The 27,165-nt window shown below is 33.3% G+C and overlaps 1 protein-coding gene across 6 annotated transcripts in view; it reads right to left on the bottom strand.

The window, feature by feature from the left end:
• DENND1B (DENN domain containing 1B) overlaps positions 1-27,165 on the bottom strand; it is a 220,084-nt gene that overhangs the window by 55,848 nt on the left and 137,071 nt on the right. For all 6 annotated transcript variants that reach the window (XM_037496569.2, XM_054690298.1, XM_037496570.2 and 3 more), the window contains 2 exons: positions 15,795-15,920; positions 6,702-6,803 (listed from right to left, as the gene is read on the bottom strand). In XM_037496569.2, coding sequence (XP_037352466.1) covers positions 6,702-6,803; positions 15,795-15,920 — 228 coding nt within the window. The remainder of the gene's footprint in view (positions 1-6,701; positions 6,804-15,794; positions 15,921-27,165) is intronic.

Below are 27,165 nucleotides of genomic sequence, written 5' to 3'. Positions count from 1 at the left end.
CAACCCACATGGCATAGCAGACCTCTCCTGTCTCACTTGCTGCTCCCCTCAGCAGTGTATTTCAGTAGATCTGCCTGTTCTGCTCCCCACTCTGTCTCTGATGATACTCTCACATCCCGTACCTCTAGTCTACACCCCAGTTCTTATATGCATAAATAAATAAATCTTTAAAAAAGAAAGAATTTAGAAGGCAAAATCAACAGAACATAAAAATCAACTGGAAACTGGATGAAAAAAAATGCTGGCAGTGATGGCATGAGAAAAGATTACTGCTGATGTTTTAGCTTAGGCAAATTAGAATTTGTGTGATTTATTCTCATGACTATATTGAGGATATGTATTTTTGTCAAGAATTCCACAGGTGTGAATGGACCTTTCTCAGTGAATCTTATCAGCATGTATATAATGTCAATTTATCTTACTACTACTGGTGATGCTAACTTTTGTCACCTGGGTAAGGTGGTATCACAGGATTTTCTCCTTATAAAGTTATAAAGTTTGCGTTTAAAACTAATATTTTGAGGAAACATATTCTTAACCTTTTAAAAATCTATGATAAGTGTAAAAACACTACTCATCATCCAACAAATAGACTTCCACATAGTAGGTGCCAAATAAATGTTTGTTTAATAAATAGATTACCACCTACAGTATTTTACTATTATCTGATAAATTTCCAATTAGGCCTTTAAAATTAAAATACAATGTGTGTAAATAACAACACACACACATACACACACACACATACATATAAAATTAGGATCTGAAATCAAGTACTCAATGTATCAGAAAACAATTTTCATATCATCAAATTAGCTAATTATCACCCTATTTGCCTCATAGTCCAAGACCATAATCTATTTATGAATCTATGATGTGGCATTTTATCAAATGCTTTTAGGGAAAAAAATCAATATGTATCATAGCTACTAAATGTATGGCTATGTGTCATGGTGTTAGTATTTCTTCAAAGAAGGTCCAAAGATTAGTTGGGCATGAACTACCTCATCCAAAACTACTACAGAATGCATTTGATTAAATAATAAATTTTCATTTATTTCCTTGCAATAACAATAATTAGTTGTCCAAGTTCCATAAGAGACTCTTAAAAGGGATCTTAATATAATTTCCTGGTAAGTTAAAAAACTGATATATAGGTTTTGTAATTATAACCACAAAAGGATGTTACTTATATAAGTAAAATCTGATGGAACCAGTAACATGTTTGCAAAATGGAATGGTGATTTCATTAGAGATGGATCATCTTGAGGATTATTATTATAATGCTATTATTTACTCTTCTTTGGTCATAATAAAAGTCATAATACTTTCTTGAAACAGAACTCTATCTCCTTAATCTCAGCACTGTTATATATAATTTATGACTATTATCACTGTATTATGGAAATATTTTAGTATTCAAATCACTATTTATATGTAGTAATAAAAATATGCTATAAAGAAACTTTATTAAAATTTATTTAGCACCCAGCAGTGACAATACAAGAAACTAGACATACAGAACTGAATTACATGTCATTTTAGTACTGGAAAAGTTCATAATCTATAGAGAAAACTGACAGATAAATTTAAAAGTATTACTATACATGCCAATATAAAAACATAGAAATGATCATATACTTGGTTTCATATTTCTATCTACTCTCTCTAATCTATGTGCAAGAGTTGGCAATTCTGCCTCCCAAACGTCAATAAATTCTGTCTTCTCTGTTTCACTCTATCTCTTCTATTACCACTCTATTCCAGGCCACCATCAGTTTTCTCCTGAACAGTTGCCACCTGTCTCTCCTCTAATACATTTTCACAGAGTAATCTAGGCAATCTTTATAAATATAAATCAAATCCAGTCACTCCATGGCTAAAACTTCCCAATAGCAGGTTGTTTCATTTACAATGAAATATAAACTCTAATGCCTTCAAAGCCATGTGTGATTTGACCCTTTCCTGCCCCTCTAACCTTATCTGATACAACTTATTTCCTTGCCCAGTCCTGATTTAATTCCATTCCTAGCACATGCAAATTTCTCTACCTCCTAAACATCTTTACAAGAGCAATTCCCTTTACCTAAAATGATGTTCCTTCTTTGATATTCTCAAAACTGTTTCCTTATTTAGATTTACATCACCTTTTCAGTACGGCCTTCCTGATTATCCAACCTATATCTCATATGCTCTGAACTTATCACTTCTTGATATTTTCCCTTATTTATTTGTTGTTTGCTAATCCATTCCCTTTATTAGAAATATCAACTTCATGAAATCAGGTTATATAGCTCTGAATCTCTAGACATAAAAATAATGGCCTAAAATCTTTGCAAAGCTGCTTGCTAAACAAAGATGGTGATGTCAGAGTTGTGGATTTAATTCTTAAAAGTAGATAACAATGTTTTCAAAGCAATACAGACACAAAGAAAAGAGTGCAGACATAGTAATGAGAAGAAAAACTTAGGTGAAGGAAGATATGAAAAACAGATGCATGACAATCATGTCATAGGAAAACTTTTATAAGTCAAACATGAACACAATTCTAAGGGAACAGAGATGGAGGAAGGAAAATGACTGGTAATATAAGGATTGATCTTTGAGTAGTCTATGGAAGAATGACAGGAAACGAAATTAATACTAGTAGTATGGCACAGTATACACACAACTTTACCTTATATAAAGTTTGAAGGAATATTCAATATATTTGGATATTAAAACTATATTAAAAAAAGCTAGGCAAGGATTTAAAGTCTAGCGAATGACTGAGCATCTTGCTTTCTGTTTTATTTTAAGAAAGTGGCGGACCTCGAGTACAATGCAAAAGTGTTGGAATCCAGAGTTGATGTTACTAACAGCGGGAGCAGGCAAACCACTGGTGACATACAGTGGAGTGACCAGGAACTCAAAGCCAATATGATATGAATATGATGTATGTAATTAAAAACTTTACTTAATGATGAAGTAAAAAGAAGGGTAAACTACCCAATAATTCATTTAAAATGCTTTCAGTTTAAAATAATCATAGCTTTATTGTGATCTGGAATGCACAATATGTATGAATGTTTTCAAATAATACCAAAGACTCATGAAATGTTATCCTAGTCAGTGGGCTCCAAAAGACACATCTCCATTCCTCTTAAATAAACATGTATTTTCTTCTACCATGAGGGCATTTGGTTAGATAGAAAACTCTGAGAAAGGCACCTTAAAATTACTTTTTGAAAAAAGGTAGGAAAGGGATTTGGAGGAACACTAGAAGAGGTTTTTCCTATTTGAATCTTTCCGATCATTTTCCTCCCTGACAAATTAAGAATATGGGCAAGATGAATTATTTTTTGGAGGGAAGAATAAAAGATCTAAAACAGGGGTTATATTCATGAAGATCCTATAAAATTTGTAGTTCTATACTAGGCTCTTCCTGGATGGACACAAAAGTTCAGTCATGGTCCTTAGTCAAGGGAGCCTGGAAAATAAAATATGCAGAAAAAAATTCAAAGCTGATGACTATAATAATAAGCAACATGTACCAGAAAATAACTTCCATTATTGTGTAAGTATAATGTGAGATAAAGGTAAGACATAAAAATAATGGCCTAAAATCTTTGCAAAGCTGCTAGCTAAACAAAGATGGTGATGTCAGAGTTGTGGATTTAAGAATCTGTTTCTGGGATTTCTTCCAAATCCATTATCTAGAGAGGAATTTATCCAAATGGAACCTACTATCATCTGTCTTAGCTGTGTTTATTTCATGATATCAAGGAATGTTAGAGCCAAAAGGTATCTAAAACTTAGTGAACTTTTGGTCTAACTTATATTATAGATACAGACACTGAGACCTAAAGAGGTTAAGAAATTACCTACCAATGAGAACACAGTCTATTATTGATTAATCTGGAAACATTAAAAATATGCTTTTATATAATACTTACATAATTTAAATATCAATAACTTAAAGAACTAATAGTTTAAATAACAATGATAAAGCAAACTACCAGAACATTCCCTTCCTTAGAATGTCCCTCCTTCCTCTGAAAAGGTGTCTCCTTTTTAAGACCGAAATTCTAGTTTATCCTTTCTTTGTCTTTCTGGTTTTAGCATGTTTCTCCAAATAATACATTATTTATTTTTTCTGTTTTTGGGCATTACATAAAAGGCATTATCATTCCTGTCACTTAATTCACTCATTTCCAGTTTTGCTATACTCATTTTCCTGTTATATAATTTCTATTGCGTAAATAGTGATTTATTCATTTTAATATTGATGAGTAGTCTAAGATTACTGGCAGAATTCTGCTATTATGACCAATTTGGGTAGATGATTTTTGGTCAACAATTCAGTTATTATTAGGTCATAAAAAATTCACACGATTAAGTGCTCATGCCAAAGTGTATTCTAAACAACTCATGTAAATTTACCCTTCATATAGTTAAAATTTGGTCTTCTGAGCCATGGCTTTACTAAAACTCATGATTTTCAAGTTTTTAAAACAGCCAATCTGATGATTATGAGGTGATAAATCACTGTGTTTTTTTATTTGCTGTTTTCTGATTACAAATGAGGTTAATTATATTGTCTATCTTTACTGTCATTCAGGTTTTTATTTGCATCTGTTTATTAGAGTATTTTGCATAATCATTCCATACATTTTTTTTAAAGGATTTATTTATTTATTTATTTATTTATGCAAGCACTGGGTACAGTCAGAAGCCCAGGAGGGTGAGAGAATTCACCAGAGCCAGAGGAGGGAACAGAACAGGCAGACTGACAAAATACACTGCTGAGGGGAGCAGTGGGCAGCAGGTGGTCTGCGCGCCATGTGGGACCCTCACCCGGCAGCTGGGGATTGAACCGGTGCTGCAGAGGCTGCGGGCAGCTTCGCAACCCAGCGCTCAACCGCTGCACCACGGGGGAGGCCCACATTTTTTACTAATATGCAAGAGTTTGTGTCTTTATATTCAAGATTCTAATCATTCTGTGATTCATATGCATTGCAAATATGTAATACAGGGTGTGTTTTGAATATCAAGTTATTAATTATAAAAGTCAAAGTTATTTATCTCTTAAGAAACTTGTCTCTATCCAGTAATGTCAGTTTGGTGTCTCACTGTCTAAATTTTTATACTGTTTTTTCTTTTTTTTTCCTTTTCACTCAGTTGTGTATGCTAGGAGGTCTAATGGTAATGGGTGACCCCATTTTCAGATGGAAACTTTCAGTGTTGGACAGATCAACTAGATAGAAAATAATCAGTGACATAACAGTCTTTTGGGGAAAATTGAAATTTTATTCATTTTGTATCCTAGACTTCAGTACAGTTTATATATAACATACTTAGGTCTTCATTAAATGTTGAATTCACACTGCTAACCTTACACTTAAAAATTGTCATGTGGAATAAAAGAAACAAGTGTTAAAAATTTAATTTATGCCTGAAGGGGGTGTCTTACACTTCTATTATGGAAACAATGATGTAAACCAATATTAATGCAATAAAAATATTTTTTAAAAATTTCATTTAAAATAAATTAAAATTATGTAAACAGAAACTAAGGCAGTGTGAATTAAGAGACTTGCTATGATCACACTATGGGATAAAAAGAACCGGGCATAAGTGTTCTGATTCTGATTTTAGCCACTGCTTTTTGAGATGACGATTATATTTTCTAAGTGAAGATAAACCATATAACTATAATTTTTATGAATTTTAAATTTATATTTATGAGGTTTTACAAACCTTAAAAAGTTACCTAATTATGAATGTTCATATACTAGACTATATTGTGACTGCACTATAAAAATATGGTTTCTTTACCATATCAATCTACTGTGCCAAAATAACTCCTCAGATTCTTCACATAAAACTAGTGATATTACTTTTTCTTTTTTTTTTAAATTTATTTATTTATACAAAAACTGTGGTACAGGCCAGATGCATGGGAGGGTGAGAGGATTCACCAAAGGCAGAGTGGGAAACAGAACAGGCAGACTGAAATACGCTGCTGAGGGGAGCAGCGGGCGAGACAGGAGAGGTCTGCTTTGCCATGTGGGATTCTCGACTGCTGGCCCGGGATCAAACCCTCACTGCAGAGGCTGTGGACAGCTTCACAGGCCGGCACTCAACTGCCTGCGCCACCAGGGAGGTCCTGTGATATTACTTTTTCTATTGAGCATGTAAATCCTTCCACAATGTAAATCCTTCCATACCAGCAGCTCAGCAACTTTTGATTAGGGATTTTTTTTTAAGATTTTATTTATTTATGCATACAAAAACTGTGATACAGGCCAGAGGTGTGGGGGTTGAGAGGATTCACCAGACACAGAATGGGGAACAGAAAAGGCAGATTGAATGAAATACACTGCTGAGGGGAGCAGCGGGCGAGTCAGGAGAGGTCTGCTGTCCATGTGGGTAGCTCCCTGGCTGGAGATCGAACTCATGCTGCAGTGGCTGCAGACAGCCTTGTAGGCTGCGTTAACCCCTTGTGCCACCAGGGAGGCCCTTGATTAGGGATTTTTTAATAGCAAATTTATTATTACATATTTTGGAGTGACATACCATAAGGTTACAAAAAGGAAAAAAACTTTGAAACTCTAGAAAAGATATTACATAGGATTCAGACATAATTTTATAGTAAGAAAAACATGCAACACATTTTTGTAATATCTGTTAAAGAAGAAAATGATGAGGTCCACTCTTACCTGCTTAAAAAGTTGGAGGTTAACTGCAGTTTCCAAGAACTGTTTCATCAGACTTGAGCGATGCTTTACAAAACTTTCCTCACAGAAAGTGATGGGCTCCCCCTACACAGAAATAAAGAATTTCTAGATGTCAGTAAAAAGTCAGTTAGAAAGCACCAATTTTTCTAAAGTGGTACATGTAAAGTCTTTGAGGAAATATTAGACAGAATCAATTTCCAGGTGCTTAAAGTCTAAAAGGAGTCAGACCATTTTAACATAATAGTTGGAGTTCAAGCTAGTACAAATATTTCTCGACTGACAAGCTCTACTATAAGTTGTTATTTGAGGTTCTTTTAGATTCTGAAAATTGCTCAGTTTCATTCCCTCAGAATCTGCTAATGTAATCCTTTAGAATAAATCCTCTAAAAACAAAGACAATGTAATTAAATTATGGGTATTAAAGTAGCATGTATACATAAAAAATTCCAACAATTTCTATTTTCATCCTGATTGAATTCTTCAATAAAATGTACTCCTGTGTACTATAACTTTGTTGTATAGTTAATACCTTTGTTGTATAGAGTAATACCTCCATTATTCTATTTTTGCCAGAATTTCTTTGGTTATTGCGGGTCTTTTGTGGTTCCACACAAATTTCAGTAATGTTTGCTCTGTTTCCTTGAAGAAAGCTATTGGAATTATGAGAGGACTTGCATTAAACACGTGTATTACTTTGGGTCAAATGGCCATTTTAATAATGTTGATTCCTCCAATCCATGAGCATGGAATAACATTCCATTTTGTTGTGTGTTTAAAAAATGGTCTTTATTTAAAAAGTGGTCTCTATAATTTTGATTGTAGAAGCCATTCTTCACCTTTGTTAATTCCTAGGTACTTAATTCTTTTTTTGATGTAACTGTAAATCATTTCTTGGTTTCTTTCTTTACTAGTTCATTGTCTGCATACAGGAACACACAGACTTCTGTGTACTGAATTTTAAGGCTTGCCACTTCACTGTACTGATTCTTTGTTTCTAATAGTTTATCAGTGGAATATTTAGGATTTTGTATGCATATTATCATGTCCTCTGAAAATAATGATGGTTTACTACTTCTTTCCCAGTTTGCCTTTAGTGGGAGCTCAAACTACATAATTGATATTACTAATTGATCATTACTACTGATAATTTTAGCTTTAGTTGACGGATTTTTACCCCCCCTGTGGGGTCAGTCTCCTCAAAAAGGTCAAATAGGTTTTTCTCAATATTGTCAGTTACCATAGGCTTCTTACAGTGAGTGTCTCCTTGGTATGGGAAACTAAAGACCACTTAAGACCCAGTGATCCTCAGAAGTCTATTCTGTTACCTGAAGAATGCAGATGTTTTTATGTTAAATTCAGTAAAGGTCCCAGAGCCTAAGAATTCTGTTCTTTCCTGAGTTGTTTGTCCATTTCTTAAGAGAAGAAGCAATCACTGCTTCTTCTTTTTTATTTTATGTAATTTGGGGGTATCATCTAGGTGTAGGTTTATTACTGAATATGTCCACCCTTTCTGAAAAGCTAATCCTTTACTATGACTAATCTTTTACTATAAGAAAGAGGTCATCCTCACCTTGTCATATGAAATCTCCCACCCACCCATCTCCTTGATGCCCTAGGTCCTTCAACACAAGATAACTCTTCCTGATCTGCTCCATTTTTCTCTACAGTTTACAACCATGTAAATCTCTACTTGTATACTGTGAAAATGATTTTCCTTTGCTAACCCATTTGATGCTGTTCTGATTACTTGCATAGCTTGAAAAGAATCCAGAGGGGTGGGGGATTTTACCCTGTGCCCCAAGACCCCAGACATGTGAAATGTATTTTATTACCATCAGTGATCTAAAAGTTGTGATTAACATTGCTGGAAAATGCTTTTCAGTCCTAAAGTTCTATTTCTAACTGAAAAGAGTCAACTTTCTATGTTAGAACTTTCTATATTATAGGCAAGCAATTCTTTTAATTGGAGGGAATGGAGAGCATGGGCACAGAAAGTCTCAAAGCAAGGGAAATGAATGAGAATATGAGATATGTAGCAGTAGCACAAAGTTAGAAACTTGAGTGTGAAAAATTTGTCATTTAACATATATTTAGGAACTGTCTGCATAGAGCTAAGTATTCAAGATAAGCCCATCACTCCAATTAGGGAAAAATATTTACGCATCTGAGAAATATTTATGTATAAACTGTTTTTTTAAATTATAATGTATACTGACAGAAAAAGTAAAGGTATGTGTATATATACACATACACACACACATAGAATAATCAGGAGAAAATAAAAAGGTAGTAAACAAAAATACTTCATAAGAAATGCAGGTGTTGCACTGTTGGTGGGAGTGCAAACTGGTCCAACCACTATGGAGAGCTGTGTGGAGATTTTTGAACGTACTAAACATAGAGCTTCCATATGATCCAGCAATTCCACTCCTAGGTATTTACCCAAAGGACATAGAAACATCAATTCCAAAGAGCACCTGCACCCCTATGTTTATAGCAGCACTGTTTACAATAGCTAAGCTTTGGAAACAACCCAAATGCCCAAAAATACATGACTGGATCAAGAAGATGTGGTACATATACACCATGGAATATTACTCAGCATTCAAAAAAGATAAACACATGCAATTTGCAGCAACATGGATGGCGCTGGAAGGGATCATGCTCAGCGAAATAAGCCAGAAAGAAAAATACTGGATAGTCTCACTCATAGCAGGAATCTAGAAAACTTAAATAAGGGACCAGGAAAATTAATAACTTTAAGAAAGTGAAAATCAAAATCAACAAAAAACTATGAACCAGAGACACTCTATGGGTGGTGGGGAATGGGGAGGGGAGGGATTGTGGTCAAAATAAGGGGATTGCAATTGTATGGGGAATATAAAAATAAAATTTATTTAAAAAAAAAGAAAAGCACCTTCACAAAAAAAAAAAAAAAAAAGAAATGCAGGTGTTGTGGAAGAGCAACTGAATCTTTTGCTCCATGAAATGAGTGATGAAACAACAGAAATGAATCAGAATAAAAACCATTTGGATGCAGTTTTACGCAAAAGACCATGGAAGGAAGTAAGATAAATATAATTTGTACTAGAGTAGGAATGAATTCTGTTTTTTTTTTTTATAAAGTCTTTTTTTTTTTAAGATTTATTTATTTATACAAGCATTGGGTACAGTCAGAAGCGCAGGTGGGTGAGAGAATTCACCAGAGCCAGAGCGGGGAGCAGAGCAGGCAGAAGAACTGAAGTACACTGCTGAGAGGAACGGCTGGCGGCAGGAGAGGTCTGCGCGCCATGTGAGACCCTCCTCCAGTGGCCGGGGAGCAGCCGGGGGATCAAAACGGCGCTGCAGAGACTGCAGGCAGCTTCGCAACCCAGCGCTCAACTGCTGCGCCACCGGGGAGGCCCAGGAATGAATTCTTTATCATAGAAACCAAAATTTCCAGAAAGGAAGCACTGACATTACTTGCCATGAAATTTAAGTATCATGTCAGTCAACAAATAAATACTAAGAAAAAAAATCAACAACATATTCGATACTCTATGATCAGACTTGTTAAGAAATTTGTTATTAACAACAGTTAAAATACCAAAGCTCATACTTCATCTACTTTTTAAAACAAGTAAGAGAATATTCAAGATTATCCATAGAATTCTGTCACATTCAGTTATTTGTCATATGACTAATAATAGAAGGGAAAAGCTTCTCTTAGAGCTGATGTCCTAGGAATCACATGACACTACTACCTAAGGTATTTTAATAAGATACGATAATGTAGTGGCAGAAAATGACTTCTGTAATTAAACAAAAATTCCCTGACAATTAAAAAAAGAAAAAATGTGCCATGAAAACAGTCAAATTTCATCAGAAAACTATACACCAAATATTTCTTGATAGCAACCACCTGTAAAGTCAAAAGGTCCATACTCAAACTTAAGGTAATGAGATAAGTGGATGCCTCAAATGTTTTTAGTAACCATTAAATTTGGAGGGGTGAATAGATGGTAATTTTCAACATGGATTTTTAAGTCTCTAATAAGTTGACAGTTACAAAATGTTAAGTGGAAGCTTTATGGTCAAGATTCAGTGAATGGCCACTTAAATTCTGGATGCCAACCTGAGCTTAAACTGCTTGAGTTTAATCACTAAATACATTACTTATTGATAATGTTTTAAAGGAATATAATCCAAAAAATGTCTGAAGGACAAATCTTTGGATTTGCAAGTAGAGTTCCAGATTACTAACCAAACTTAATTTTAAAAGGTATTTACTTTTTATCTATTAGCAAGGTTTATGGCAGCACTGAAAAGCTTGCCTGATTGATAGAAATGACACCATCCTAACTATTGAAAGGAGTGAATTTGAGAGTTAACTCCAATGCTAACTAACAATATTTTAGCTCAGGCAAATATTTCTTTAGCATTAGCTGTTGGTCAAAACTAGACTTTCATAGCTGTGAGACAAATAATCCAAATAGGTTCAACTGAAGACCCTTTATTAGTAATTTACTGCAATCATTTAAAAGTATTCTCATATTAACAATAACTTTTTTTTAGGATCATAAGTTATTTTTTTAAACAAAAAAAAAGGATTTTCCTTACCAAATGTACTGTTTTTTTAAATTTCATTTTTAATAATAGCAGCTACATATAAAGTATTGACTATATGTTAGGGACTGTTCTTAAATATATAAACTCACTTTACCCTCTAACAACCCAATTAGCATTATCTAGTATTAATACATGAGGAGATTGTACTGCTCATAGTAATACAACTAGTCACAAAGTGAGGAATCTAACCCAGGAAGTCTGGTTCAAGAGTCTGTGCTCAGTGTATTTCTTCAACTTATTTATTAGCACATTAATTTGAACTTACATTTTTGGTTCTTAAAAAGGCAACCTATCTTATCTCAATAAACATAACTTGGAAAAGGAAAAAAGAAAAAACATTGGACAACCCCTAACTTAATAACATTCTATAAAAGTACTGGCCAGTAAAAAAAATAAAAATTACTGACCAGTATAAGAAAAGTGTGAGATACTATCACAGCTAAGAGGGACACAAGGAAACAGGATAACTAATTAAATGTAATGTAGTAACCTGGGAAGATCCTGGGATAGCAATAAGGACTTAAGGAAAAACTTAAGGTAAAACTATGGGTGTTAGTTAATAATTTACCAATGTTGATTCACTATTCATGACAAATATGCCATATAAATGTAAGACATTAATAATCTGGGAAATTGGTTATGAGGTGTATGGGAACTCTGTACTATCATAACAATTTTTGTGAAAGTCTAAAGTATTCTAAAACAAAATGTATATTTGAAATAAGAGATATACTTGTAAAAATAAAAAACAAAACAAAACAGTTAACTTGCTGCTGGCTAAATCTTCTGAAAGAAGAAAAATATTCTGTTATTATTTTATTTAAATCACTCCCCAACAACTTTAAGGGATTTTTTTATTTTTCTCTGTAATTAAGAGCAAATACAATCTGTTTGTCAATCATGCCAATGGGTCCTTTTGAGAGTGTAAATTAGGCACTATGCGAAAAGTATCAACATATTTAGTGTTGTCATTCAGACATTCCAAGTGCTTAATATATAAAATAAGTTACTCTTGGGCACAATTTATCATATATATTTTGCATTTGCATTTGAAAATATCAAATAATCAAGGAGGCTTTGTCTCATAATTCATAGAAAACTGGTTCTCCAGTACTACTGTAGAAGACTGGAGGGAAAATGGTCAATCAGTTTGATAACTGGCAATTACCCAAGGTAGATAACATAAATTGAAATGTATATTACGGGGCCTCCCTGGTGGCACAAGGGATTAAGATGCAACCTATGAAGTTATCCAAGGCCTACCCACATGGTGGAGCAGACAGCTCCTGACTTGCGTGCTGCTCCCCTCAGCAGTGTATTTCAGTCAATCTGCCTGTTCTGCTCCCTACTCTGTCTGTAGTGAATCCTCACACCCCCCCATACCTCTGGCCTGTACCCCAACTCTTGTAGGATAATGGAGATCAGAGAGGATAGAAACATGCCACAGTGGAGTGAGAGTGGGACTGTGGAAAATGTTAAAATGCAGGCCTTACATTTATTAGCTGGGGAGTCTTAATTAGGCTATTGAAGCTCTATGCACATTATTTTCCTTATCTTTAAAATGAAAAGGGTACTATTTTGAAGGCTTGTTATGATTAAATGAGTTTATCTAAAGGGCCTATCAATGTTTAGTACCCAATAGGTGCTTAATAGTCAGTTATTGTTTTCACAGCAATTAATAATTATGAATATCAGTGAAAGTAATAATGTAAGAATTACAATGTAAGTCATATATGAGAAAGGGAGAAAAATGTGTTAATAATGAATTCATAGGAAGAATCAGGAAGGAAATAAGTGGCCACTAAAAGCAAAAAGATAAAAAACACTGCCAGGAAGGAAATACATTATAAATAAGGGTTAGGGAACCTAAAAATCTTAGCACATTTGGAGTCTCAAGCAAAACTCTCTGAACTGAGCTTAAAATTTAGGAAAAAAATAAAGGAAGACACAGATGGTTTGTTAATCTGGCCTTGAATGCCAGGTGACAGAATTGTTCCTGAGACTCATAGGTCAAGTGTGAAAGCTTGATTTTGTCAAATGTAAAGAAAAAATGGTTTATTTTTATATGTGTATAAACACACAATAGTTTGAAAGTAATACTACTTAAAGAATTCATATCCATTTAAAGTTATTTTAGTTGTACTCTAATAGCTAGAGTATACTACTAAAATGCATTGATAAAAAGAGACAGGACCGGGCCTCCCCAGTGGCGCAGCGGTTGAGCACTGAGTTGCGACGCTGCCCGAAGCCTCTGCGGCGCTGGTTTGATCCCCGGCTGCTCCCCAGTCACCAAAGGAGGGTCCTGCATGGCGCGCAGACCTCTCCTGCTGCCCGCTGCTCCCCTCAGCAGTGTACTTCAGTCCTTCTGCCTGCTCTGCTCCCTGCTCTGGCTCTGGTGAATTCTCTCACCCTCCCGCACTTCTGACTGTACCCAGTGCTTGCATAAATAAATAAATAAATCTTTTTAAAAAAGAAAAGAGACAGAACCATGAAAAATTGTAACTTTGATAGTGTGGTCCTTTCTTTAAAATCAATCATATTTTATATATCAGAGATAATACACCTATCATATAAATTAAAAAAATGAGTTCATAGAATAAAAATATACTTTTTTAATAAACCAGAAATCAGGCTTATTTGTAAATATAATGCTTAAAAAACCAAAAATAAATCATTTTTCTTAAAAACGGTCTTTTAAAAATAAATAGAAAAATTGTCTAAATAAATTGAGTATACTTTTAATGTTAAGCTTTTGTTCAAAGATTGAGTCAGAAGAAATACATACTGAAATGAAAATACTAACTCCAACTTCCAGAAAGAACTAGCAGTAGAAAAAGAAAATATCAAATATGATGAAATTATGTATTTTCCAGCAGATACTAGAATCTGCTTTTGAGATGTTAAAAAAAATCAAGTCATTGAAAATTTTAGCCCTATCTGTTAATTATGTGCAGAGGAGAAAAATTAAACAATAATTAATTTTAAAGATGGAATATTTTTTTATAATTTCAACCACTGATCATTTAAACATGCACAAAAATTTCAATTTTCTCCATTTTTCAAATCTGAAATCTTTCACAAAGTTAAAATGGGAAATGTAGTTTACAGACTATCAAGTGCTTAAGTGTTGTAAAATTCAAAGAGTGATAGCTTTTTCTTCCTTCTGTATTGTAAACCTGAAATCATCCCTCTTAAAAAAAATGACAACTGTAATTAAACACTAATTTTGTCTTTCAATATCATTTTTATATTCTAGCTAATGTTCAATAATTTGAATAGGAATATGCATAACATAGGATGGGTGACTACAGTCTCTTACTGTAAATCAATTTTGAAAACTCCCCCTTGTGATGGACATATTAGATATGCAAACTATGCACGGTATATAATGTTTTTAAAAATGCATATTTCAAGAAGATTAGCATGCAAAGTAGATATAGGTAATTATCTAAAGACAGCAGCTGATCTGCACATACATACATTTAAAGACTCTTTCCAATAACTCTTCAGAAGTATAAGAGCCAGTAGATGGGACCGACTAATTGGGAAGTCAGTTTAGAAAGGGTCTAACTCAATCATATTTGTTTAGTTCCTCACAGTACGACAGGGTTTACACATCAATCCTGAAAGGTAGACGGTGAAGGAGAAAGAATTTTCATCCTACAATTGTGATAGAAGTCTAGAGAGACTAAGGAAATGGGTGAAAGATACACAGCTTAATACTGGTGGAATTCCTATTAGATAATAGGCCTTTTTATGACTAAGTCAACGTTTTTTACCCACTAGAACTTATTTATCTTTTCATAGAAAGGTCAGAGTAAGAGATTTAACCAATAATTCAGAGAGAATTTATACTTTTTGATTTGATTTATACTTTTTGAACCACCTAAAACTTGGCTACAACTATACATAATGATAATCTTAGGGTATTACAACAAAATTAGCTAGGCTATGTTAAATAGATAAACTTAGTAAGAAATTTATTATTAATTAGTAAGATAATAATTTCCAAATATTATAACATTTTCAAGTTCTAACATTTTTAAACTTTCACTTTGTAGTTGTAATTTCTAAACTAATTAATCTAGAAAATTTAACTTTCTGATTAATAGCTTAATGACCTTAACATTAAAATCAGGTATTAAAAAATCAGGTATTAAAATCAGGTATTAATGCACTAAAATGCATTAATCCATGTCATTAATTAGTAAAGAGGCCAGTATTCCAATTGTAGAACGATGAGTAAGGTGATAGGCAAAACAATGCAGGAAATGTGACTGAAGCTTACTAAAAGAACTAGCACTAGTTAAACTGCAAATAGAGCCTGTTTTAAATCACGTTTTTGGATTTTAAAACAATGTTATGGTACTTTTTGAAGTGTGATAATAAAGTGATGTTTCTTTTTTCTGCCCCATTCCAAAGAACCACACAAAACCAAATTAAAATAGTAATGGAAAAAATGCTTACAGGTTTGTATCTCAGAGCATCTCTGTAGGATCCAAACAAAGCAGCCTGTGCCCTAAGAAAGGCCCTGGCTACGCCATCACCCGTAGCTGTAGACTGCTTCTTCAGTTTATTTTTCAGGGCCGAGACCTGCATGACAGAGAGGAACAGTTAAATTAACACCTCAGAAATTGGTACAGCGAGGTACGAACCCAATCAGCAGGCAAACCACAGTGTCTGCAGGTCAGCCAAAAACTCATCCTCCTCCCTGATAGCTTATCTTTTTAACTGCAGAGAGCACCTGCTGGTCTGTTAATTGAAACGAAAGCAGGAGCCTATAGTAACGTGCTAATGCAAATTGGTTTATGCTCTCTTTTTTTCCCAAGGCCTCTTGACATAAATAAGCTTTAATTATTTTACAGTAAACTGCCTGTGAGCCACTTTTCTGGAGAATTTTAGCAATTACAACATGCTGTTTACTTGTTTTGAGATGAAGTCAGTTGGGTATCATTCACTTACTAAGTAAGGTTATTTTGTTACAGGTCCTCTAGGATCATTTACCATTTAATATTTTTGGAAACCTCACTGCATATGTAATTTTCCAGTCATTTGTTTTGTATTTTCACTATCATTAGATTTTAAAAAGGAGGAGAGAAATTAAAGTTACCGAGATCTTACAATGAATGGAAAATTGTTATATAAATGTTATACACTGTCTCATTTAATCTCACAACAATCTTCTGAAAAAGACATTCATATTATCATTTGTGACAGAAAATATTGGGTCTCAAAGATGTGACTCACTTTGCCCTTACTATATATCTAATAAGTGGCAAAACTATGACATAAATCCAGAGCTGTCTAGTCTTTTCCATTACTATATGCTGTGCTTGAGTTCAATATTCTTGCCTTATGAACCAACAATCAGATTAAAATAGTATTTAAAGCCAAGAAAAATTTATAATCTAGAAATGTGTGTTACTTTTAAACAGCACTTACATTTGCTATAATTTATTATACACTTTTATCCTGTAATTTCAAGTTATGTATATTTTAAGGAATGTCTATTACTTATAAACAAACTTAGCTTAGATGAACACTTTTTGAGACCATACTACTGAAGGAAACATACTCTTATTTTTTAATGGAGGGAGTGATGTGGTATGTTCCCATGAATGGAATTGACTTGACCAATTTCTTACACACATAATAGGTAACTACACTATGTATACTTAAAATATCAATGGTATATATACTCTATATTAATGCTTTACATGTAAACATGAAGAATATAAAATTATTTTCTTAAGAAAAAAAAGATGACGGGATAAACTCTGGTTGGATTGCTCCCTTAACAGAACAGAAAATGTTCTTATCTTTACACAATTGCCAGATAATAAATACCCTTTCTCCTTTACATATGCTACCCTAAGAGGAATATTTTTATTTCTTCATGCAAACAGTCCTGACTACTCTTGTAGATGATGATTGTAATTGAAGTGTCAGCCTAATTAACAACTAAACTTTGAATAATACTAATGAGATATGAACATAGCATCAGAGGAAAGACCAGCTCTACAGGTGATAAACCTTCACAGAAGTGACATTTTCCAATGTAAAGTCACAGTTACTGTGATCTGATCAAAGAAAAAGACCCCCATTGGGTCCAATTATAACCATAGTTTTGAAAAAATTATTGAGTTATGATATTCATAATCTATGCAGAAAAGCCTTTGCAGTATAGGTCTTCTCCCGATAGCTGTGATCTTTTCAATTTATATCCAAGCTCTATAGATTCAGATAAAAGTTTAGAGCCTAATTCACTTAGCCCACAAAGTGCATAAACCTGGATTCATTTAAGAGGAAGCTTTTATTATTAAAATATAACCTCAATAAATGTACATTTTTAGGTAACCTCAGATTCAAACAATAAATATACCTGAAGGATATGAAATCAAATCTTCTAACTTAAAGCCCTTTATTCTGAAGTTTGTAATAATCTTATTTGTTAAATAAGTCTCAAATAACTTTCAAGAGAATCCAATGGGAGTGAATGCTTGTAATTAATTATTGCCCCCAAGAAAAAAGGCTCTTGACAGAAGGAATATTATTCCAGCCTTCCAAATTATAAAAAGTAAATGGCTGGATTTTTTTTTTTTTAGTTTTTAGTTTAGAAAGTAAAAAAAAAAAAGTCATGTTATATCTTTGCAAAAGAAATTTCTTGAACATGTAGTCAATAAAACATGAAACAAGAACAAATAGGGAACGAAGCACAATGGACTTTGGTAGTGGACTACGAATGATATGGAGGAGGGTACCCTACAGTGGCAATACCTGAAGGGGAGAATCCTAATGTTAACACAATTAAAAGAATAAATTATTTTTAATAAAATAAAAGGAAATATGAAATTGACAATTGTTATCCACAAAACAAGCATTTTAGGATACTAAAGTTCATAAAGAGTGAAAGCAGGTCAAACTACTCCTTGCTGTGTGTTACCCCAAATCCTTGATTGCTTAATTGTTGCTTAAATTATCTGGGATATTAAACATATTGCCACAAGCTCTTCCTAGCCAAATCATAATTATGTGGCCTGCATTTGCAAAATCTGTCAGTCCATGATAGTTTCCAAGCTCCCTCAGGAGTTCCGAAGAAAATAAGGAAATAAAAGTGTAATACTTGTTCTATAATACTGTGTTGTTCCAATCCAGAAACCACAAAATGTGGCTAGAACAAACTGAGATTTCCCTTAAGTGTAAAATAAACACTGAATTTTGAAGGATTATTGTCCCTAAAATGTAAAATATCTGAACAATTTTTATACTGATTACATAACAAAATATTTTAATATATTGGGTTAAATAAATACATAATTAAAATTAATTTATTTCTTTTGCTTTTTTAATGTGGCTACTAAAAATATTTATATTTCATATGTGGCTCATATTATATTCCTATTGGATAGTGCTATTCCATAAGAGTGTAATACCTAATTCCACACAGATATAGGAATCTAAATAACTGCCTATCAAGAAATATGATATTTTCCTTTGGCTCTTTCTACATCATTTCACAAGGAAAAGTCAAGAGTTTTTCCTTGACTCAGGTAAAAAGGTGGGTTAGTATCATTTCAGAAACTGTCACTGTTTTTCAGAGACCTGAAGAACAAACAGCTTAGTTAAGTGTTCTGATTTGCACAAATAAACGCTCAAAAATAACCTGTAAAAAAGGAAACTGTCTTTTAAAGTCCATTTGAGATATAAGGGTATTACTCTAATATAAAATGACTGGATCAACTTTGCTGCTTTCCGGTCCTTTAGATCACTGGAGTAAATTATCATCAGTCACCATGGCCCTGGCAGTGCTAATTAGCTTTTAGCAGTATTTATCTATAAAAACAGTGATGTATCTCCTACATTTTTCAATATTTTCTCTTGAAAATATCATTTTTGCTTTAATTTCCCAGCTTCTAAGTTTAGTTATTAAATAAATGTACATATTCCCATGAAATCCTAAAGCTTACATGAATATCTAGGTCTAAATTCAGAAAAAACCATTTGAAACCTTATGACACAATCCTATTATGTGGCACTTAAGATGTTTCAGTTTATACTGAAAAAGAATAAATTGCTTTCTCTTTTCATCTTTAACAAAACTAGCCTCAAACTCCAATGGCTAAAAATTACTTCAAAACTGACATTTTATTTTATGGTGATATTTTTGAGTCTGTAAATAATATTTTAGTCTAAGTATTATATTAAACCCCCAAAAAGTTAAACAGTAAAAAGAATTTTGGAAATGATCATTATTCATTGCTGTAATCAAATTTTAAAATTCCTTCTACAGTGAGAATTCAGGCTTCTCCACAGTCATCCATAGGATGAATTATAACCTGCGATTTATCACAGTAGGTGTTCATTGCAAAATGAATAATATTACCACTAATTCTCCACTTTTACCCTTGTAGCACTAAAGTAACTATGAATTAAAGGAGGGAGTTAAGTGAGTAAGCATAGCAAACAGTATACATTAAAAGAATGTAAGTAATGCCTCCACAGTCTGAGTAATGAAGCAATTATTCCAACTTTGAGTTATGAAGAAGAGTATATAAAGGAGCTGAGTTTTGAGAGCAGTGACAGATCTTTTTCTTACTGACTTTCTGGTAAACTTTTGAAACAAAAATAAATTAACCATTATATGCAGAAATTTTAATTCTACATTTAAGGATCACAAAGAGAAACTTCAGGTAAAGAACAGAACGTAAAAAATAAGTAACATTTGGGTAAATATACAACCTAAAAAAAAAAAACCTATGATTTTTCAAATATCCTTTTATATAATACAACTATTGTCTAGAAACGACACACATTTAGAAAAGTTAATGCTTTAAATATCATCTGCTTTAGAAAAAAGTCACAAAATTAAAAATTTTTATTCTACCATGAGCTATATTATGGTTAGCATATGAATTAGATACTACTTCCCTATACTTCCTTAATCCTTCTAAATTAGTTCATTGTTTTAAGACCCAAATTAACCCTTCCCTCTTAACATAATTTTCTAACAAGCTTCTATTTAAGGATAAAAAGAGTAACCTTTAACATTTATTAAAATGAAAAGCATATGATATATTCTTAGAGGATATTATTACATTATTTCTTCGGATGTTTAAATTATCTATTAAACCTAACTAATGCGGTGTCATGTACAACTGTTTTCCTTTCAAAGGCATCTTAAAATCAAGTCAACCAAAATGCTCTTATCCTCCCTCAAGCCTGATGTCATGTAAGTATCTACTAATATCAATGTTACTTCTACTCATACAGATGCTCAAGCAGGAATTTTGTAGGTTCTCTTTAACATCTCACCCTCTCTCATCTCCCCTATCATCACGTTCAAAGACTGATTTAAATCTCTCTACTTTTCTAAATCCCTGCTATTATCAAGTTCAATAAGTATCCTATCTTTCACCTTGACTACTGGCAAATGGTATATGATTATGTAAATGGTAGCTGAACAGCCTACTTTATTTCTTGTACCCAGTAATCTTCAGGATCCAGACCCAAGATGATATTTTTAGAAGTCAAACTGGATCACACCAATCCTCTGCTAAAAATCTCCAGTAAATTTCCACTAAATTCCAAAGATCCTTAATAAGAACTAAAGGTTTTTAATGATCTCCTGTCAATTTCTACAGCCTGGTTGAGCTTTTTGGTTTATCTCATGACTGCTATACAGGACTTCTTTCCATTTCTTAAATTTGCTAACCTCTTCATAGCAATCTTTTCATATATGCCATTCTACTCTTTTTACTTTGCTTGGCTTCCTCATATTCAACATTCAGGCTTATTCTGCAGAAAGATGTTTGACATATTGAGCTTGGCCATATCCCCAAGACTGGTCTAAGTTTGTAGACTGGTAAGAATCATATGTCAGTCTGGCTAAAATTATTTTGACTTCAATTTACTTTATGGCAGAGATGGATGTCAGTCTACCAATATCCACTCTTCCTTTCTGTGGTAACTTAGTTACCCTAGCTGGGTTAAACTAGGTTAAACTGGGCTAAACCCTAGCTGGGTTAAACTACCTATCTCTCAACAATCCTTATGACTTGGTACAGCCATGCTACTAGGTTCGTAAGAATGGAAGGTGAGCTTAGGGGAGATGTGACAAACTAAGATGATGTCCCTAAAAATATGACTGGCCTTACCTGGATCCCTTCTTCTGGGCAAGGCAGATAAAGAATAGCACAAAGGCAGGTAACTTAAAACTGGAGATAGATGCTGTATGCTGAAAATGGCAGAAATGCCCCAACAGGTCCAGACAACTTACCTCTTAATTGTTATATAGGAGAGAAACAAATTTCTATTCTTGATTTTATAAATTGAGTTTTTAGGCCTATAATATGTTATAACAGTTTAGTATGTATCCTAGTTAATATACCACATACAGGGGAAACAATCAGTACAAAAGATATTTGAGATGCATGAAATAAGAAGAGTTCCTGACTGCCTGCATAGTCTCTCCTATTGGGGCACTTAAAATATAATCCTTAATGGAACTGGAACAGCATTCATTTCCTCCCAGACCATAAGAAAATTATAACCTCAGGCTTGCTACCTTTACTATTACGCTGGGAAGCAGAACTACTTGAGCTCTCAAGATTTTCTGTATTACCATGAAAAGCAATTCCTTGCTGCTCCCCATATTTTTCTTCCTGTATCACTGAGCCTTGAACAGGTCCAGCCTATTGATCTTATCCTTAATGTATTTTAGGACCCCTCTATTATTCCTTCCACTGAACTTGGTTCTTTTCCTCTCAAACTTGTGACATAAGGTGTTAACACATTATAAATTCCAGGAGAGTAACATATATCTTTCTGTTCATCACTCTATACCCAACTCCTGGCATAATATAGTCACATAGCAAGTGCTCAATAAATATTTGTTAAATGAATGAATGAGCAAAGTAGCAACCTACCCCTGGCACACATCTACAGTAATTTCTCCAGTTAATTGCATCAGAATATTTGTGATGGGGTCTAGGAACAAAATTCATTTAAAAGTTCACCATGTCGGGCCTCCCTGGTGACGCAGCGGTTGAGCGCTGGGTTGCGAAGCTGCCTGCAGCCTCTGCAGCGCCGGTTCGATCACAGGCTGCAGGGCAAGGGTCCGACATGGCGTGCAGACCTCTCCTACAGCCTGCTGCTCCCCTCTGCAGTGTACTTCGGTCCTCCTGCCTGTTCTGCTCCCTGTTCTGGCTCTGGTGAATTCTCTCACCCTCCCACGCTTCTAACTGTACCCAGTGTTTGTATAAATAAATAAATCTTTAAAAAATAATAAAATAAAAAAATAAAAGTTCACCATGTCATTACGACATCAAGCAAGATTTTGGAACAACTGTTGTGATTGTTCACAATTCACACACACACACAAAAACACTTGAATATGGAAAAGTCATGAACTTAAAAGATTAGGAACTGTAAATTTTTTTAAGATTTATTTTTATTTATTTATGCTTATAAGAACTGGGGCATAGGCCAGAGGTGCAGGTGGTGAGAAGATTCACATGAGACAGAGTGGGGAGCAGAGCAGGTAGATCTATTGAAATATACTGCTTAGGGGAACAGCAGGCCATACAGGAGAGGTCTGCTGTGCAATGTGAATTAGCATGGAACTCATGCTGCAGTAGCTGCTGATAGCTTAATAGTGCTGAGACTTAACCCCTTGTGCCACCAGAAAGACCCCTAAATAATTTTAAATGCATACATACGTAGCTCTACACACACAAACACCCCTACATATTAGCAAAAGAAAAAGAGAAGCAAGCTATTAAGATGATAGAGGGGGGAAAGGCGTTAAGAGAAAGACTAGGTAATTTAGTTGGAAATAAAAAGTCGTAAGAAAGCCAGGGACTTCACAAACACAATCACTAAAAGTAACAAAAATAAATCCCCTTTAAAATGGTACAAGTGGGCATCCCTGTTGGTGCAGGTGGTTGAGCGCCACAATGTGAAGCTGTCTGCAGCTTCTTCAGTGTGGGTTAGATCTCAGCCGGCAGGGGAGAAAACCACACGATGCAGCAGACCTCTCCTGTCTCGCCCGCTGCTCCCCTCAGTGTATTTGTCAGTCTGCCTGGTGTGTTCCCTGCTCTGTCTCTGATGAATCCTCTCACCCTCCCACACATCTGGCCTGTACCCCAGTTCTTATATAAATAAATAAATCTTAAAAAAATAAAAAAATTTAAAAAATAAAATAAAATGATACAAGTGCAGAGACATAAAGAGAAGAATCGCTAAAGCCTGGATCATTGCGTCAGAGGGATAGTCTCTTACTCACTGGAGAGAAAATCACAAAGATCACTTAAATATTTGCATGATTGTAATAAAGTTTTGGGTTTTATTTTATTTTATATTTAAAGTTTATATTTAGAATATACACCAAGAAAAATAGAAAAAAAACAGCAAAGCTATAATATTTTACTTCCAAACAATTTCTAAACAATCATATCTCTGAAGGTAACTATTCAGAAGCATGATGATTACTCATAACGTGATTTCCCTCCCTGAGAGAAGAAATAAAATGTTGCATTAATAGCCTCAATAGTATATACTAATCATGCTTCCATGGTCCTTCCTTTCATTTTATGAAAGTCAGATGACAGTGTCCTTATAAAAATGTTCTAGGCATTAACTAAAACAGGGACATTAAAAGCAACTTCTATTACAAAAAATAAAAGAAATGCAATCAATTATTTTCTTGCCTACAATATTTACTTAATACCTACTATTTACAAAGCACTGCAACAAGGCAGTGTGGCAGGAGCAATGCACATGTAGTTGCCTACATTTTAACAGCTGAAGGTTGAGAGCATAACCACATTTCTACAGGAGCAAAATGAAAGCAGTTTTTGTTTCCTATCAACTAAAAAATATTTTCTCTAATTTGCTCCAAAATCTAAATGAAATTGTGTTATCTTTCTAACCTTCACATCTATAAATTTGACATGGAATTCTTCTATTGTTAACATGATAAGGACTATAGCAAAACTGTGGCAAATCTGGAACTAATATAATATTCTCTAGGGCCTTTTTCCTCTCTTTAAACCATATATTATGACAATTTAACATATTAACCCTTCATGTTAGATTAGAGAAAATATTCAATGAATTAAATGTGCCTATTGACCATTTGTGTGATTGTAAGAATTACATTTGTTCATATACTTTAATGTTTATTTCAAAGCTAATTTTATAAATTCTCTGAAAAGGCCAATTCTTTTCCAACTTATTCCCAAATCAGTTAAATCACTTGAATGCAGAGATGTAAAATTTTACTTAAAGTCAAGAGTTTAGAGTTTGGTTGTGGACATAGTAAGAAAATGAAATTTTGGAACATATACAGTATTGTAAACTGTTACCTCAATTTAAAAAAAAGAAGTCACAGTTTTGGGGCCTTTTCCTAGTTCTTTAGACTTTTAATGATTTTTTTTTTTTTTGGGTCATCAGAAGCAATTTGTCTTTCCTTTTCTTATCACAATGAAACTAACAAACTATTCCTTCATGTGACACTTGAAAGCCTCACAATAAGATATACGATATTTTAGATGACATTTCACAAGAAGGTCGTTTCAATGTTTAGTAATTAAGTATGTTTTATACCAAATGAAGCTATCCTATACATACCAAGGTAGCTAAAGTAAATTGTGCATTAACTCTCAACTGTACTATATTTGCTACACACCTTCATAGCAGAAAAGAGAAAATCCATTTTCCAATAATATTGTACGTAAGAAGAAAATGAGTTTTTAAAACAGAGCTGGTGAACCTAATTTAAATCATATAGGTCATACTGACATTTTTAAAACTGGATTAGAAACGAGTTTGAAAAACATCTATATGAATTAAAAAATATATACTCCTTACATTGTATGTCACATTTATATGAGGGGGACCATGATCTAGTATTTGCAGCGTAAGTCTGATATCACACTAGATGAACTAAAGCTCTAGAAACACCATTAACAATATACTTTTTGTGTCTTCATCTTCTTATCTAAACTGGGGATAAGGATATTAACCTATCTCAGAGTATATAATTTTTTTTTACAGTCTGTTAAAATTATTTAAAGATAATATAGGAATACAGGTCAAAATTGATTTTTTTTAGAAATGAACATTCTCCTAGATGTAACTTTTTCAGATGTCAATTCTAACCTTTCATCTGTAAGAGTTTGAAATCGTTTCATCTTAATATTTATATGAAGATAATTTCCTAAATTTCATTATAAATTTAATTAATTCTCCAACAAGTAGATTGCCTTATTCATTATTTTTGAAAGAGTAGCAATTCTCCAAATTACTTTTGAAAATGTTCATGATAATAAAACTAAACATGAGCAGTAATATCTCAGAAATACAACATATTAAATGATGATATATTAAAACTTTATTTATGTATACATTTGAAATGAGGGGGATTTAAAGTTTATTTTCTTAAATGTTTTGCTATTTCAAATGTTATATATAGTCCAAGTGGCTTTACCCCATAAAAACACACAATAATACTAACTTCGACTGACATTGTTATATCGCTCTAAAATTTACTTTTTTATTTCAAACACTTTAAGTTTAAGAGTATCTATTTGGCACAGACACTAAAAAATAAAACCACAATATATTCACAGACAAAAACTACAAAAGTATATTTTAACAGATCTATTAATGCTTTTAAAAGTTATTCTATGTAATAATCAATATCATTAAAATCACTCCTAGTAACATTTGGGTTTTTTTCTTTTAATGATCCAAATCTATAGTGAAATGATGAAATTGAAAAACAAGTGTTCTTGTCAGAAGACAGGAAGAGAGTTTTTTCCCTTCCCTTAAGGAAAACAAAGGATTCCTGAAAGCCTTGCCCTGATTTATTTTTCCAATTTCAAATACCTTAAGAGTAGCGGAACTGCTACTGGCATGGTAGTATTTCTAACAGTCAATAAATCTAAAATATTAAGTGTGAATATTGGAATGAAGCCATTAAGAAGATTACAGCATGCAACACAGCAGAGGGTCCACAGGAAAAAAGAACTAGTAATTCAGGACAACTGTGACCACTGACCTTTGAATAGCCAAGACCACTGGTCAAGCCGACACAATAATAGAGTGCACATGCATAGAAAGTCATCTAACCTGTGAGTATAATTTAGATGCTTTGGTGAATGATTTTAAAAGGCCCCCATTTAAAAATCAGTATATTCATCAAATAATCAAACAATACCAACAGTAATATTTTTCAGGTTTAAAGTATATTTTATTCATTAAAACCACACCCAAACAAATCAGTAAAGCCATTTATGATTTTAACATTTCTCATTTAAAACATTTATAATCATAGAAAATATGGTGGGATAATTTATTGTATTTACTACAGAATTATATGAGATAGTTTTCAGAAAAATGATGAGAAAGTGTTTATGAAATGACTGATGAATAAATTTATAAGATATCAGGTAACAATCACCTAAAATATTTTTAGAAAATGACTATAACTAAAACATTTCATACCTTTAGAAATAGTTCTAGCTCCACCTCAAAGCTCTATCAACTTATTCATTCTTCATATTTGTCTGTTAATCTGTGACCCTTAATTTTCTGGTATACATAGATTTATATGTATACCACCTTGCAGTGTTCCTTTATATCTGTATTTTTCAATATTCCAGTTAGGTTTCGTTAATTGACCCTTATAGGTAAACTATAAATTGGTCCCTCCTATATTTTTATATATTTCTAGGTTCTTATATTTTAAGATGTGGCTTAACTTCTTCACATATAAAAATATGCGTTTTAATATTGAAATAATTCTAACAGGAAGATAGTAATTCCAAATTAAAAA

This window comes from Talpa occidentalis, unplaced genomic scaffold (genome assembly GCF_014898055.3).
Source record: "Talpa occidentalis isolate TD23 unplaced genomic scaffold, MPIMG_talOcc4v2.1 talOcc4.8, whole genome shotgun sequence".
Taxonomy (NCBI): domain Eukaryota; kingdom Metazoa; phylum Chordata; class Mammalia; order Eulipotyphla; family Talpidae; genus Talpa; species Talpa occidentalis.
This window is presented reverse-complemented; position numbering and strand designations above follow the sequence as displayed.